Source organism: Sturnus vulgaris, chromosome 2 (genome assembly GCF_052056855.1).
Source record: "Sturnus vulgaris isolate bStuVul1 chromosome 2, bStuVul1.hap1, whole genome shotgun sequence".
Classification (NCBI taxonomy): Eukaryota; Metazoa; Chordata; class Aves; order Passeriformes; family Sturnidae; genus Sturnus; species Sturnus vulgaris.
This window is the reverse complement of record NC_142244.1, coordinates 87,772,413-87,789,913: the sequence shown is the minus strand read 5'-3', so window position 1 is coordinate 87,789,913 and position 17,501 is coordinate 87,772,413. Positions and strand designations below refer to the sequence as shown.

General features: G+C 42.9%; 1 protein-coding gene across 1 annotated transcript in view; it reads right to left on the bottom strand.

Moving 5' to 3' along the window:
• The window catches only part of ATP10A (ATPase phospholipid transporting 10A (putative)), a 110,396-nt gene extending 104,113 nt beyond the window's left edge, over positions 1-6,283 (bottom strand). The window contains exon 1 of the mRNA XM_014892538.2: positions 5,570-6,283. Coding sequence (XP_014748024.1) covers positions 5,570-6,012 — 443 coding nt within the window. The 5' untranslated portion in view covers positions 6,013-6,283. The remainder of the gene's footprint in view (positions 1-5,569) is intronic.
• Between the last annotated feature and the right edge of the window lie 11,218 nt (positions 6,284-17,501).

Here is a 17,501-nt window from a genome sequence, read left to right as displayed (position 1 = left end):
ATCTGCACACAAGGTGGTCACCTATATTTCTGGGCTATGGTCTGCTTAGCACAAGAGATTATGGTGTCTCTCTGGAGGGCAGTGTGTAACAGCAAAAATTGATTTGGGGACATCACCAGGTCTTTCAGTGGAGATTAACAGCATCTTCTTTGGCAGTCAGCCAGAGGCATGTGAAACAGCCTACAACGGCTCTCATGACATCCAATACAAATGAAAGAGCTTTAGTAAAAAGAGTCAAGAATTTTTCTTTTCCAATAAAGAAGCTCAGGCACTTAGAAAATTTACCCTACACTGAATAGCAAATAAACTGCATACATATTGTTGGACAGGGAGATGGGTTCTCCTGTGCATTCCAGCTGTCTACATCTCAGAAGATTAGCACAGACATCCGTTGCTACCTGGATAAACTCTACTGCAGAAAAAAACCTCCTCCCTGTTAGTCTAACGGAGGAGCCTCTACTACATTGCTCACTGAATTTACTCACTACCATCCTGGCTCAAACTGAAGGACAAAGAGACAGTAAGATGAACAGAGATGTGCCTATGTGAAACTCAAGGAAGGAACACCGACTTCACCAACAGATTCAGATCACTACTTCCTGCTTTCAGCTCTCTGCGCACCAAATCACTCACAGTGGAAACTGAGTAATCCCAGGTAGTTTCCTTTTGAATCACATCCAGTGACATGTGCATTCTGGAAGGGGGACAAGCTTGTTTCTTCTAGTGAGAAATGTCTTACCTACCAGCACGTTTTGGGACAAGAAGTTGTCCTTGTCTATGGTAGTAGTGGGAGATATTCACAACCTAATTCCTCAGAGACTGGTGTTGCCAACAAAATAAGGCACCTAAGAAGTTAAGTGGTTGTAAGCAAGTCATCATCTGCCTATTTTTGAGGCCATTAGTGGGATCTACTGTGCCTTTGTGAGGATTTGGTAATACTGCTGTATCTTTTTCCTCCAAGGCTGGAATTGCTTTCACAGGTGGGTTGACAAAGGGAAGAGGGGAGCTTATTTTTGAAATTATAGGAAATATTGCTCATATCAAACTCTCTTCTCTCTGCCCCTTCAGTTTTGCAGAAAGAAATTAACATTTAATGTAAAACAGCCTGCTTTGATAGCTGTCTGAGTGCCCCATTAAACATTTTCCACACCTCAGGGGTGACAAGTATCCGGTCATAAATTGCAATTTGTTATGGAATTCCTAAGTCACAGGTTGACACAAGAGCAGTTATCACTCTCTGATCAGCATGCACAGGCATTGCATTCTTTAGCAATACTCTTGGACACAGCAAGAGTTAAGAGAGTAGGTTTAAAAAGTGAAGCCCTTTGGTTTTGAACATATGGCTCCTAGAAAAATGTTAGCAGAGATTATTTCACCAGCACAGCCCTGAGACAGCAATAAAATGTAATTTTATAGACAAGTACCATTATTTCTCACGATTGTAGTTATCACTATTCATCTGTAGTTATCACTAGTCATCATCTTTCATATGTCATGTAAACATATATCATATTTCAGCACACTGAAATCAAAACTTCTGCCCCAGTGACAAATTTAGTTCCATCAAATATTTAAGAACGGACATTTACATGTGCCATCCACAACTACAATGAGAGCTGGTGAGTACTGGAGGACACTAACTGCAAAGAAAAAGTCACCCTTCCATCCTCCCAAGTCCAAGATAGTAACACAGATTTCACTGTTAGGATTGCAAATTTTTAATCTCCAGTCTTCAACCTCAATCCTTAGGTGATAGAAATGAAGAAGAGGAACAAAAAGAGGAGACTAAGGTAATCACAGGTTTGCAAAAACAATTTTCTGCAGGCTAGGCTCTAATGCCTTTGTTACTTCCCTCCATTTAAGTCAACTAAGAGTTTTGGCTGTCATCCAGCATTCCCAGCTTAAGCACCTGTACGGAATTGAAATTCTAGGTGACCTGTGAAGCTGTCCTCCTAAAGTAAGTGCCTCATTTCCTCTGTATTGCTATATGAGAGAGGTGCCCTAAAGGCCTCAGCAGAGAGGCCCTATTAACTCCTCTTGGCTAAGAAATCTTCCTCAAGACTCTGCCTGCTCTTATAGACAGACCTGCAAAGTCTATCACAGAGCAATACAAGTCTGCAGTTCTCCTGTGTGCTTCATTCCTCGACATAAGCTGCCAATTCAAACTCAACAGCTTCTTTCAATTTATTAAAAAAATCAGGTCTTTTCCCTTTCCATCTGACTCTAGAAAGCAATAATCTTCTGAGGTACTTTCCACTATCCACAACATCCAGGATTTCTAAATGAAAACTGTCTTCTTTCCCTCAAAACAAGCTGCATCTCTCTGCAACTTCTTACTTTAGGTTGCATCATCCTTTGCTATTTTGCTGTCTTACAAGTGTTGCCAACTCTGAGCCACAGAGTCATTGATTCCGCAGTGGCTGTATGAGAATGGGTCATCTGAGTCCACTGGGCAGGCAGGGGGAAGAAGGCCAGCCTGTCAAACAGTCAGCATAGCAGAAGAATAGTATTTTCCCCCAGACCAGCTCTTGACATGATCTGCCTGTGTAGGCTGTGCCAGAGCAGGCAGTGGACACTGCAAGAGTCGTGTAGACTTTCCTCCTTCCCCCCTAGGCTCTGCCTACCCCTGCATTCTCTCCGTCCTGTAGCTTTTGCATCACTAAACGCTGCTTGTATCTAACATAGGACAGGTAGTTCAGCAGCCAGGAAAACATGTATGGATTATACATAAAAAGGATACATGACAGAACACACAATATCCAACTTGAATCTTTACTTGGTCACTAAACAACGTGGAACATGAGACAGAGGGCTTTTCTCTACTACTGAAGCAAAGGTCCCTGTCTCCGATTGCTGACTGTTATAGTTCAATGTTATTTTGCTGTAGTGTGTTTGAACACTGTAGTGTGCGTTTGAGGTGACTCCAGCAGCTGTGTGGAAGGCTAGCTGGAAAGGGAGCCCATCACAGCACAGAGTCCTGGGACTCAGATACATCCCATCTTGCAGAAGGCCTCTTTCCAAGCTACGAACAATAGACCAGCAAGAGAAGAGTTACTGCTCTCTGACAGTTCTAGGGGAACAAAGGACTGCAGCAATGTTCATTAACCTACAGCAGCATTTCTATCGAGGACAACATTTGCATCAAAGTCTGCCCCTACCACAAGGAAGTGGCAAGTAGGGGGAGGGAGAGACTGGCTTGCTCAAAAGGTAGTAAAACTGATAAGGGATCAGCATTAAGTCCATAAGAGGAGAAAGCTGTCATTTATTACTTCCTTATGTGACATGCGTCAACATTTTTCCAGAAACAAAGAGACTAAGGAAACAAAGTAAAAGTCAGGATCAATCCCTTGTGTTTCTCCTGGCATGACACCTCTCTAAGAAAACAGATTTTCTGAACTCACGCCCAGCAACTTCAATGACCTTGATACAAATCTTTCAATCTTGGTACCCCGTCACTCGAGTTAGCAAGAATCTTAGCTCTTATCTGCAGAAGTAGCAAGTTTCTAGTCCCATCTCGCTCACTGGAGCTAGAAGGTATTTAAAAAGGTGACTTGGTGAAGTTGAAAAAAAGCTACAACAGAAGAAATAGTGGGCAGATTAAAAACATGTGAGCAAATTACTTTAACTGCATGTTTTGATTGTATTTTTTTAACTGTGGGAAGGAACCTTTCCCTAGGGACTGCTGGAAGGTGACAATAGGTGAGCTGCTGCTGCGGACCATGCTTCTGTTGTGGACACACCGTTCAGCTCTGCATCCAGCCAGAAAGCTGTGTCTGAATAGGTGACAGAGCTCTCACACTTCCATGTTTGCTGCCCCACAGGGATTTGGCCGACATGTGCCTTTGATGCCAATGCAAAGGAAAACCACTCCCAAATTAATCTGTGTAAGTGTCACTCAGCAGCAATGTGAACGCTGCAGTAAAAGGAACCATTCTGGCTTTGCCTGTGACAAGCACAGGCATGACAAAGGGTAGTGCGCTTAGCTGGGACTCACAAAAGACCACAAGTGATATTAACAACAAAGGTACATCTTTTCTCATAGTCATGTCTACTTTTTTTGGTAGCAGAGAGGGATATAGAAAATTGCTGGCGGAAAAGCATTACAGAATTAATATCCCAGTACCGGTGTTTGTTAATATTTTGAACATCTGCACTGGGCACTTAGTGCTTTTCCACCTAGGAGACACAAGAGTCTATTTCTAAACTGATTTTGTTTGGAAAAGGATGGTTAGATTAACCATCCTTATTAGCACTGTTTTACTTTCTGCATGAATAGCCCCTTACAAGACCTCCTGTGATCCACCTTCCTCAACACCAAAAGTGTTCAGAGTTCTACAGGCAAGCAGGGCACTAGGCACAGGCATAGGTAAGCAGTGACTATCTGTGACTTTGGTTTAGTTTACAGAAATAATGCCATTTTACTTATGTTTTCATCCATGCTTATCTAGTGGCAGAGGAATATCCCTGGGTGAGATTTCTTACATGGTATCAGTTTGTGAAATAACAAGCTGAGTCTGCTGATGTTGGAAATGCAGCCTTTTCCGAGTTCTTTTTCAGTTTATTTTTTTCTCCTGCCTTTCTTGCAATAGGAGATTTGCTCTCTGTCTCATGCTTACGTCAGCCCAGAAGACCCTCCCAGACAGTCTGTGGAATCAGAGTGTAAGTTTCTTGGCACGTGTTTCATTTCTTTTAGACTCAGAAGCATCTGAAACGAAACTAAAGTCTGCTTTCTCAGAAAATATATTCTTCTCTCATTCCCAAGGAAACCTTAGCCTTAGACTACTAGGAGATGACTGACACTCTGAGGAAAGCAAAACAAAAATTTTGTAAAGCTGGCTTTTAAGCACATAAATGTTGATGCAAAAGTCATTTCAGTGTGATTTACAAATACCAAGGCAGTGCTGTAAATGTGTTGCCCAGACCAGTAGAAAAACGAATTCTGAGAGACATAAATGACCTAATGCTCCACCACAAGCACTGGAAAATAGAAAAGTCACAGGGAATGATGACACTTGAGATGATAAATAAAAAACATTCACTTAGAAGTAAACGCTCAATGGAAAGACTGGCTAATTCTTTAGAAAGGCAAAGTTTGGGCTCGCTAATTTCACACCATGAAGTGTCACACACCTAACTGAAATTCAGAAACCTCTGGCCTCTATCCTTCCTTCACTCATTGAAGATTTAATAGCAGATTGTGTGAGTTCTTATATTATTATAATGAAATTATAATGAATGCCTGAAACTATACACGAGTGTAATTTACTGCACATATTGGGAAGTGTTTGCATAAAGTGATTTACTGCGGGACCCCACCCATCAGAGTGGATTCACTTTCACCTGTAGTAGGAACAGCACTGTATGAACTCCCACAGTTCTGAGTTAAGAGTTTCGAGACAGTTCCACGGGCAACTGGAAGTTTCTTTGCACTTGAAGTGGAAACGAAAGCCCTCCACAATGGACCTGCTCACTGCCCTGCGTCCTCACTTCCGCTCTCCTGAGTCCTGGTGCAGGTGAGACCCCAGCGCTGTTTGCACCACGTCCCCTGCCCTGACCCGCCCCATCTCACCTGCTGTACACCAGGCACTCCATGTGGTTGATCTCCTTGTCGGAGCGGTAGCGGCTGTAATCCTCCCACAGGTCCTTGATGGCCGTGACCGCCAAGATGAAGAGCACGGGGGCCAAGGCCAGCTCCGGCTGGAAGGCATTGACGGCCGGCACGAAGTTGAGGAGGGCGATGAACACAAAGTAGACATTGGCCAGGCGGTGGAACTGTTCAAAGAGGTTCTTGGGCAGGAAGGACAATGCCGTGTACTTGGTGGTCTTGAGCTGGTTGCAGGCCAGGACAGTCCTCTTGGACTTCTCCGGCTCGGCCTCAGGTAACAGCAGGCTGGAGCGCACCAGCCGCGTCTTACTCTCCTTCTTCTTCCTCCGCCTTCCCTTCCTCTGCCTCTCTTTCCCCTCCGGCAGCACCTGGGGCGCTCCCTCTCCTCCTGCCGTGCCCTGGGACATCGCTGCCGCCCCGGTGTCCTCGCCCGGGCAGCGCGGGCAGCTCCCAGGGGCAGGCACGGCCCTAAGTTATCATCGTCCGCCGCCCGCCACGGCTCCCTTTCCTCTTCCCCTCCGGGGGCGGGCAGGGGGAGGAGGGCTCTCTCGAACCCGCTCCTAACCGCTCTGCCGGGACCTCTCTCGCTTTCTCCTCCTCCTCCTGGCCGGGGAGGGGACGTGGGCAGGCGGGGAGCCGAGCCCTCCTCCCGCGGGCCTCTCCCCGTCCCAGGCGCGGGGGATGCGGGCCCGCCGTCCCGCGGGCAGGGCCGGGGGAGCGGGGAACGGGAGCGGCCCTTCCGCGCACAGCCTGCCCCGAGCCCCGGCCCGGCGCACACACCCAGCGTACAGACCCGGCAGGACACTTTATGGGCGGCTTTTGACTCTGAGCCACGTGTGGGAACGGGGAAAGAGGTTCGAGCGGGGAAAGAGAAAATTCCCACTGAAGCGTCGGCGCTGCGCACTGGCCTTTATCCACGGTGCCCCAGCAGCAGCTGGTGGGAGGTTTTACAGCTGACTCACAGCGAAACACTCCACTTTCTGCCTGAATCCGTGTGCCACGTCTATACCCATCTCCGTGCTTAGCCTGGGAGTTCGAGCACAACATCTCCCGGCTCCTCACGTCTGTCTGATGGTGGCAGCCATGGTGCCTGGGACAACCCCAAAGGTGGGGACCAGAAAAATGAGGTTTCCGATGGAAAGCATTAGGCACTGCCACCCCCGCACCCGCCCTGGCAGCGGTGTGTTGTAACGCACGTTCGCCTCTGTGGATTTTTCTATTTCCTTGTAGGTTTTAACAGCACGGATTGGAAAATGCCAATCTCTTGCTCTGTGGTTTACGCTCTGCACTTTCTGGAGAAAGATACAGTAGTGGGTCATGATGGATAATTTAGATTGAAAAGTTTAGTCTAAAATCACAAGTAAACAAATGTAGTAAAAAATGCAGAGATTTAAAGAACAAATAATAAGAGAATAATTAAATTATTATTACTGGGTGTGACATGAGTCTTTACAGCATCGCTTTACGTTGGGATTTAAGAGCAGACCCTTTGGATACGGGATTCCGCAGGCAGCATGAAAGGCTGCCGCAGGTCACTCCAGGCTGTGTCTAACCTGCAGCATTGATGCATTTTATGGTGGGACCCTTGGTTCCTGATCCTGTGATATCCCAAGATGGGATCATATTGAGTACAAAAGCAAGCCCTTCATACCTGTCAGCATGTTTCTTGTTGTCACAGAAAATAGGCATAGAATACAAACACCTAGTCTTGATACGAGGTCAGGACAGGACTGGGGCATTTTCTGGAAAAGTACCTAGTCCCACAACTCAGATGCTGCCATGGCAAATTCCATGAAGACCAAGAAGTGAAAGCCATTACCCAAGCCTCACAGACTGTATTGTGCTGCTCTGTTTTCATCCTTTCTTCTTCAGTTTGCAGTATGTTTGTAATTGCTCTTTAGAGTGTCCAGTTAATTATGAGCCCTTTTCAGGCTCTGAGGCACTCTGTGAGTTCTAGTTCAGCACATGATGTGATACTGGTACTGTGTGAAGCCACAAACCCTTTACCAATTCTGTGGTCTACCCTTCTGATGCTACTTCAAACTTAGTAGGGATTTCCTGGGTTTCTCAGCTCATGGAATATAGAAACAACAAGTTAGTGCAAGGGAAAATTAGCACTTTTTTTTTTTTTTTTTTTTTTTTTTTGCAAAGTATGCTTCTTTCTTGATAAGGGAAAAGAAAAAAAAGAAGACAAATTTTAAAATCCCTCCAAATTTCAATTTTCTTTGAGTATTTTTTGTTTGGTTTTGTTTGTTTGCTTATACTTGGGTTTAACTTAAAGGGGAAGCTGGAATGAAGAAATATCCCTTTTTTGTGCTTTGGAAATGCTGAAATGGAATGAGGACATTTTATCATTGTGCAATATTCCCATAAACTGAGCTTCACCCATCCAAGGGCTCCTTGCATACAGCAGTGGATACTCCCAAAAGTGAATTGCAGGACTTTCTGCCACTGGCCTGTCAGCCTCTGCAAGCCACTATTTTGTGGGGTTCTGGTTCACCCCAGGCCTCTAGGAGCTGAAGCACTGTTCAGGCTTCATTTTTCCTCTGGACAGCCCTCCAATTTATTTACACAGATTAGAGGAGAAGCCACAATAATACTTGTTCCTTAATCTTGTCAAAGCACATCACCTCTTAGAATAAACTGCTCATATCTTTATCAATGCCAGGTGACTCACAAATGGCTTGAGTATAGCACATCTGAGTGGGAAGACAGTGCACACACCAGTGTTGTGGAGTAGTGAGAGCCTGTGCTGGGAAGAGAAGTAAGCCAGTTGCTCAGTCACTGAGTCCACAACATAAAAATGGTGTGTAAATCATCAAAAAATGGAAATCTAGATCAGGTTGAGCACTGCATATTCAGCAAACTTGCAGTAGCTGAAAGCAAATTAAGGGTTAGATATGTAGTAACATTAAACTTTCAAACAGAGTGCTCAAGGCAAAGTAAGAAAAGACGATTTTCACATTCCCCTTCAGCTACTTGTTTAAGGAAAATACCCGTGCAAGTTTGGAAAGCTTGACCTAGCATGAATTCTGCTTACACCTAGTGGTATTGGCCAAACGTGTGACACCAAATATCCCAAAATTGTCAGTTACAATCCCACAATTATAAGAAATGGTCTATAAGTCAGTGTGCTACACTCTGAAACCTGTTTTACTTGAATAGTTTTGGAGTACTCAGGATCTACACTAACGAGATTTCTTCTGCAATTGAGCAATATAAGAAAAACTTAAAGATATTGAACAGAAGCTGGAAGTTTTTATGTAATGCCCATGAGCTGAGTTTTACAAACAGATAGAGCAGCAGAAAGATAACAAACAGTTGGGTGGGAGCCTCTGAAGAGTTCTGCATTTGTTTGCTAATTTTTTTATTTAAAAGCAGTTTAAAGCCTTTGTATTTGAGTATGTATTGGCAGAGTTAAATGCCACCCTTGGAAAATTTCACTCTAAAAAATGTAGAAAGTGTGCCACACCCCACTGGTAAAGAGCTAAAACACTCTTCTTGTATCATTGACTGTGACTTTCTCTGTTGCTAGTAAACTGCTTTTTAAACTGATACAGGCAAGCTAAAGTATTGCAAGCCAGTGCAATGAGGAAAGGATGTGCACCCCTCTGCTTTCTGTGCAGTCACAGAATATCCAAATAATTACCCAAAATTCTGGATATTTATACTAAAACCTGACAAAATGTAATCCATGATAAATAAAAACAAGAATTAACCTTACTCTAAAAAGCCTTTAAAACCTAGTGTTTGTTAGGCTTTTCTAGCCAAATATTTTGTCAATGTAGACACTCCCAAGAATTTAGTCCTTCCTTTCCATTTGCAAGTAAAACTGTGCACAAAGGGTTTGAGAAAGCATGAATATTTGTATCTAAACTCCTATCTGACCTCTCCCTGCCCACACAGTCTGAGTATGTGAGGTTGGAAATAAGAGGAAAGCAGGCAGCAAATTTTCAGCTTTCAACTGGTAGGAAATACACATGCAAAAGTCTGACTCTAGCTTTTGAGTACAAAAGGACAAGTATGTTGCTTTTGTTGTCAATTGCAGTACACCTACATCTCATTTTTACTGAGTCTCCTGGAAGAAAGGAGGTGAAAGGAAATTGGCTTTAAACCGCTCTGGATGATGCATGGATCATACAAAGTATCACCCTCAAGAAACAGAAGCAAACTGTTTTGAAAAGCTGGAGGAGGCAAGAGCCAAAGGCTAGATTTACTGGATAACCTGAACTAAAATGTGGACTCTTTACTAAACTAAAATGTGGACTCTACTAAACTAAAATGTGGACTCTTTACTGTTTTTCAGGGTCATTGGAGTGAAACACTAACCCCAGGTGATGTCTGCGGATTGCTCTGTGCTCTAATTGCTCCCTGCACCCATTGATGTCTCTTTCCCATCCAGAGTTCTTCCTTTGTTGTCACATGGCTTTTTCTGAGTGTCCTTCATCTCACTGCGTTTTGCTTGGTATCTGCTCTCATTTCTCCTGCCATTAATCTGAATCCAGCCTCTGATGCCCAATATCTCTTGAATTTCAAGCTCTCTCCAGAGCCATTCCCGGTGCCTGACTCTTTTTTTCTAACTGTGCACATTTTCTTCAGATCAAAGACTAAAATTGAAAAAGGAGAGATGTTCTAAGCACCACTTGTGCTGATAATATACCTAGTGAGCTCTTTGATAGCCTGGACTACTAACAGCTGAGCCTTAAGGTATGACACTACCTTCAAGGCTAAAAGGAACTACAGGATTTTCTGGCTCAGGATACTGCATTAACTTGGCCTTTTAAAAGACACACATGCTAGAGCTTGAAATCATTATTGAACTGTTATGTGAACAGGCTGGTTGCTTAGAGATGAGATAACCAGTTTTATTCCCCTTCTCAGGGTCATCAGCCCTGATGACGTTTGAACTATTTTTTATGGCATTGGGTTTTGTCAGTATGCAAGAATTGTAACATCAACCAAAAATGCCTTTAGCCTGATGGTTGTGAAAAACAGTTGGAAATTGGCATCCATCTGAATGCTAAGGATGAAAACACCATAGACATAAGATTGCATATACATTACTGATATAATAACTTCTGATTTGATATGTCATGGGTTTTGAAAGCTTGGAGTTACCATTATTCCATTTTAACAATTAGCTTCTTTCTATCATAAGAAAGTGAAGCAAACTTAATTTTAACACAGTCTAATATACTAGGCTACTTTTGTAATATTTATGTGATCCTAAAATAAAGATTTCTCATGTTGGATATTGCCAGAAACATCTGTCAAATTACTTGTTATGCTCCTTTGGTCCAGAGGACTTATTTTAATATTAACATGCTTAATATTATGGAACCACCCAGAGGCCTTAGTCGGAATCTAGGACTTTGAAAACTATAAAAATAACTGTAAAGACATGGTACCACACATCAGACAAAATCTGTTCTGCCCTTTGCAGATGAGATGTATCCCATCTGGCTTCCTGTAAAGGGGACAGGCATACATGTTTTGAACAAGCAGAAAGAAGGCAAGAGGCTTTCAGTGTGAACAGCCTGCTGAAAATGCCAGAATCTGATGAGGCGAGACAGCAGCCAAAATGGCATTATTCCTCATTTCCTTCTAATCTGCAGGAGATATGTAGGTACACACAGACACACAGATGCACACGTACATACAGAAGCATACCTATCTCTGTGTGTGTGTGTTTTTGTATATTTACACCACAAGCAGTCTCATAGAATCATAGAATGGCTTGGATTGGAAGGGACCTTAAAGATCATCTAGTTCTAATCTCACTGTCATGGGCAGGGATGCCACCCACAAGAAGAGGTTGCTCAGGACCCCATCCAAATTGGTCTTGCCAGGGATGGGACATCCACAGCTTCTCTGGGCAACCTGTCCTGGTACCTCTGAGTAAAAAATTTCTTTCTAACATCTAATCTCTTGGGTTTTTGTTTAAAATCATTACCCCATGTTCTTTCAATATCTGCCCATGTAGAAAGTTACTGTCCTTCTATTTTATAAAGCCCCTTTAAGTATTGGAAGGATCCAATGAGGTCTCCCCATTGCATTCTCTTCTCCAGACTGATCAACCCCAAGTGTCTCATCCTGACTTTTTAGAAGAGGTGCTCCAGCCCTCTGATCATCTTCATGCCCCTCCTCTGGTCCTGTTTGAACAGGTCCATGTCTTTCTTGTGCTGAGGACTCACTCCAGAGCTGGACACAGTCCTCCTGGTGGGGTCTCACAAGAGTGGAGTAGAGGGGAAGAATCACCTCCCTTGACCTTCTGGCAACACCTCCTTTGGTTCAGCCCAGAATGTGGTTGACTTTCTGGGCTGCAGATGCATATTGACAGGTCATGTCCAGTTTTTTCTCCACCAGAACCCCCCTCTGCAGGGCTGCTTTCAATAAGCTCTCCCAGTCTGTACTCATCTCTGGGATTGCTCTGACCCTGATGCAGTGCCTTTCACTTGGCCTTGTTGAATCTCATGAGGTTCTTGAGGGCCCACTTCTCAAGGTTTTCCAGGTCTCTCAGGTTGGCATCCCCTCCTGCAGTCGTATCAACTGTACTGCTCAACTTTGTGTCACCTTGGTGACTCAATCTCACTATTCATGTAATTGATGAAGATATTGAAGAACACTGGTCACAAGACAGCGCCCTGAGGGACACCACTGACCTCTACCTGGACATAGAGCCATTGAGCACAACTCTGTCTACATCCAGAGAAATCCCACTTCTTTGTTTCTCAACAGGCAGAGAGGGGAGATTTGTGTCCCAAGGTGAGCAGAAGCCATGTGAGAAAGAGGTGTGTTCAGTGTTGCAGCACTAAGGGAAGTCAGTCTTGTTCAGGGCCTGAGCAGCCTTGCTGGACCTTTTCAGTGCCATTTCTTACCTTAATAGTAAGACATTATTGATGAATAGCTTCTACCTTTTGGAAGTGAGAGCAGTGCAAGCCTCTCACATTCTGCATCCATTTCACTGAAATGTTTTTCCCATCTACCATGCCCCAAGGGCACCTGCATCTCACATCCTACCAGGTACATGCTGCAGGATCTGCTCCACCGCTCCCAGCTGTTCGGTCTGATGAGGGATTCATGGAGGCTGTCTGGTGTGTGAGGGGCTGGAGGGGGAAGGAGGCTACAGCACTGTGGAATGCATACCTTTGGTTGGTGTCTTGTGTGGGAAGAAGCCTGTTCAGAGAGTAAAGGGTTGCCATGTCCTTTCCTTCACCACCTGAACAGCCATTCACATATTCTGTGACCCTGTTCACATGCAAACTCTGGCAACTGAGTCAACTGGCCTGTTAAACCTCAGGAATGGAAGATTTGGAAGTTGGTAATACTGTATAATAAACTAGATAAAAAACTAGTCAAGGTGTAGGGCAGCTGTAAATTAAAGACAAAGCATTCAGGTGTCTGTAGTTAGCTTGTAGGCATGGTACTAGTGAAAAATACCACTTTGGAAGTGCTTAATAACTAGTAATATTTGAGATATAAGGAATATTCACACAGAGCCATTGGTCAGCATTTAGAGCTTAGAGATCTGGAAGTTTCCTCTAGTAATCTCAAATAACTGAAAAAGTGCTGCCACAGTGGGTGGAGAAAGACTGCAACTTCCAGGACACCAAGAATATTCCAAAATGTGTCAGTAGGTGATGGATCAGTGAAGCCCATGCTCAAAAAGCACTTCATTTTCCACTGACTGTAGAAGTCATAAGTGATTAGTACAGAGGAAGGGTTTTCCTTGGTGGCATCCAAATCTAGGCAAGGTAAACTTGCTCCTTAATATCTAGCCCACGCCAGTCCACAGCAGAACAACCAACACTCCACTGTAAAAGACAAGGTTGAACTGGATGGGGCACTCACAATATGAGTGCAGGAGAAACTTCAGCCATATAAGAATCCTGTGGCCACTCAGCTGTGCCTGTCACACCAGCCAAAAATTATAATACAAGTGGCAAGTTGCCCCCTTAAGCAGTAAGAAATCAGAGACTGCTCTTTACCTCCTTAACCTCCCTACTCGCAGAAATACTTTTTTTTTAATATCCAAGGCATTTACAGGGGGAAATCCACAAGCATTGCTTCAGTCCATCAACTAACATACTTATACACAGGGACACTGAAGAAAAGGAAATGCAGGAAAACCTATGTAATTAACTGCAGGAGTGGAAGACAGATGCTATTTATAGAAACTGCAGTTTGTGAGGGAAATGAAAGTTAATATCCTTACTGCAGCGCTGCCAACTCTTGCTATTTCATGGTGAGTCTCAGAGAATTTGTTGCTGTTCTTAAAGCTGAATATCCTTGCATAATGGGATCTTGCAACAATCTCAGCTTGTTAAGGCAAAAAAATGGTTGGAAAAAACTTGAATGTGGAAACCCCAGAAGCAGAAAATAAAGAGGAAAATATAAAAATTCTTATGTTAATGTTTTTTGGAAACACTGTGATTCTTAAAGCAATTCTATGACTTTGTAAAATCCTGGTAATTTTTAATACCAAGAACTTGGAAGTGATTCTATTTGTACAGGAGCTGCTGTGGGATTTCCTGTATGTGTGGCGTCAAAACATATTTCACATCTCTCTAAAAGGAAAATACTGTCTCAGGATATTGTTCCTGAATGCCAAATTGTGTGTCTCTTCAAATTAAGAGATATTTAATGACTCATCATGCTTATATTTTGCTATATCTAGATTTCTTTAAAAACTTTGCCCAAAAAGGCTAATTAAAGATGCTTGAATGAGTTTTTACAACAATTTGTCTGAGGAGACCTAGTTATGCCTTCACTGGAGAATTATAAAAGGGAAGCTGGGGCTCTTTTGGTTGTTAGGATTGCTTGAAGAGAAAGTTGTGCAAGCCAATGTTTTCTTGCTGGCTAGTCACTAGTCAGATTTGCCTCTGGATTTTGTGACTCTGTACGGTAAAACAAGACTTCCATTCAGTTCAGATGTCGGGTATGCAGGGAAAAGAAGTGGCTGCAGGCTCTTACTCCTTCTGGGAAGGCGAGCCTGGGAAGGCTGCTTTCAGTCTGCTGCAGGTCTAGGGCAGCACTGATTGATTGTCTCTTGCCTAGAGCTGACTCAGAATGGCTAGGCTTAGTACAAAATGGTGTAAATGGAATGTAAGCAATGAGATTTGAAAACAAAACAAACAAAAAAACCTCAACAGCAGGAGAGTGAAAGGGTGACTTTCCCGCCTTTGGGGAACTCATCTGTAAGTAGAACTGATTGGAAAAAAATCTGGTTCATTGAGCCTGACTGCTTTGTTAGAAATCTAGTAGCCTGGAGAGCTTTTGCTAAAATCAAGGCAGCATTTTCAGTGGTACCTGCTGACTTTGTCAGGAGTCTTGTGATACTGCTTCGAGGGGGTTTGCCCAGTCTGCTTTTCCACTTGCCCTGACAGCAAGGGATGCCCTAATGTATGGGGTCTTTTACTCTGCAGCACTCATCTTGGTAGCTGGGGCCATTCTAGATGCTCTGGAAGCTTGCAGACTTCTTTCTGTGTCTGCTAGTATCACCAGAGAAACTGGCAAATGCAGTATTTTAGTAATTTGCATCCTAAAAAATATTTCAAGTAAAGCAGTGCTTTGGGACTAGTTCAGACTATCTATAAAATAATATAGTCCAGAGTAGAAAATTACTTGTAGTAGAGTGATACAAGTTTCTGACTAGTCCTGTTTCTAATATTTGTGTCCAAATTAATGGCTGAATGTCAAGTTGTTTGCTACATACTTTAAAAACGCTGTGATCTATGTCAAATTTACTGTCTCTGTTTATATTATATGCCACTGACCATAAGAATAACTCATACTTTTGGCCTTTTAAAACTAATGAACTTCAGTGGAGACTTACTTTTAACAACTGTCTAACCAAGTGTTTCTGCAATGCTGGAGTAGATCTGATCTGACTTCTACTGAAGTGGGTAGAGAGACCAATTCCAATTGACAAATTCCTTGTAATCTCTAAACAGATTAAAAACCTATAAAGATTCAGAGAGACTCATTATTTGGTTTTTGGTGGTTTGTTTGGGTCTTTTTCCTGGTGTAATCCTCTGTGTGGAGTGACTGTTCTGTAGACCTCTCTATGATGTAGTCAAGGCTGTATGACAGTAGAGTGTACATAAGCATCAGTTATATCAGGGAATGTGTATCACAGAAACAGCTGAAAGATGACTTCTAATTCAGCATTCACTAATGCAGTAAATATTAAGACTGTATAGGACTTGTATATAAGATAGGGTATTAAAATGAGAGGGGACGCTTTTTATAATCAACTAGCTTTTGCTGTGTTTGGAAAAACACAGAGGATTAGTGCTGGCTCTTTTCTGATCTGGAAGTAACGCTCAGTGGTAAAAGAACCTGATATTCCTTCCACCATGTTGTCCAAAAGCTGAAAGTTCCGACCAGTTCCCCACAACAGTACTTCCTTGCTGCTGTGCTGGTTTATTGACTTGGGAAATTGCTGCTTCTGCTTTGTCAGCTGTGTCAGTGATTCGTGTTTCTTTCTTTTCTCTACATACTCTCCCCTGCTGGGCTTAATTTAAACAAGTTTTTATTGTCTGTGTTTTTATATTATCAGGAAACACTACTAATCCCTACCTGAATGAGAGTGACCATAAATAGGCTATATATATAATATACAGCACCCACTGTATGTGCACAATATAAACACACATACGTGCACCCATTGCATGCATACACTGTGTGGACACACACTGGACCGATCTCTGCAAAGTGTACAGGGTGGCTTTTGATGTAGTACAGACATGTAGTAATCTGCTGTGTAGTGATGATAATGTAAGCTGAGAGATTTCTGTAGGACATTGCTTTCTTCTAGTAATTCAGTTACATTCATTAAGCAAAAGTTTTATTTCATACTGCACCTCAAGCTCCTGTATGCCTTGCTTGCAAGAAAAGCAGTGGACTTGAGATAACTAATGTTTTAAATAAATAAGATGTGGGAAACCAGAAGGAATGCCAGTGAAAGGGTGGTGTATCAACAGTATTTAGGAGAAATCTGAAGAGCAGCCAGCATAATAAATTTAAAGGGTGGAGGATAACTGCAATGGCAACACAATGTTTTGATCAAAATAAAGCAATTTTTATGTGTAATGAAAAACCAGGCCATGATTTTTTAAGACCCATGCATTCAACAGCCACAGGGTGCCTTTCAACTTTACAGGCTATGATGTCTTCATATTAAGAAAGGATACAGTTTATAATTCTCTTTCAACAAAACACCAGATAGCTAACACAGCAATGAAAACCAGACTTTATTAAAAAAACCCAAACCCTAGTGAGTAGTGTTTATTCTGTTTATTCTTGATTTGTTGATTTTTTTGTCCACTATTACTCCCTCTCTGCTTGGTTACAACATGAAAATCTCTCTGCTCTTCTGCTTTCTGACCCTCCTTTCCTGCTCCTCTAACTCTCTTTTGCCTAACACAGACCTTTGCCAGCAGCATGACAAACTATTGCAAGGTATGTGCATCAATCAGAGGAGTGCTGAAGTGTGATCTGCAGCCAGCATAGCTGTGCCAGCAGAACGCCCTAGTATGGATTAAGACATATCAGCAAAAGCTGATACCATCCTCTTTTACAGGATGATTTTTTTTCTCAGAAGATCTGCAACAAGCTCTGTCAGCAGAAGTGAAGTTTTCTCCATCTAATGTGCAACTGGAGTATGAACACTGTGCCCAAATGTAGCCTATCAACACCAACCTACCTCATGCAGCACTTGGCATAAATTTGGCTTTCTGCAGTTCAGAGGTTAATAAGAATACCTCCTAAATTCATACCATGGCCTTGGCTCTCTGCCCTCTTGCTCACTCACTCTCCTCTATCATTGGCCTCTATCATTCCTCTCAAACTTATCCAAGTTTTTGAATTTCACGTCACCACCATTCATTCTGTG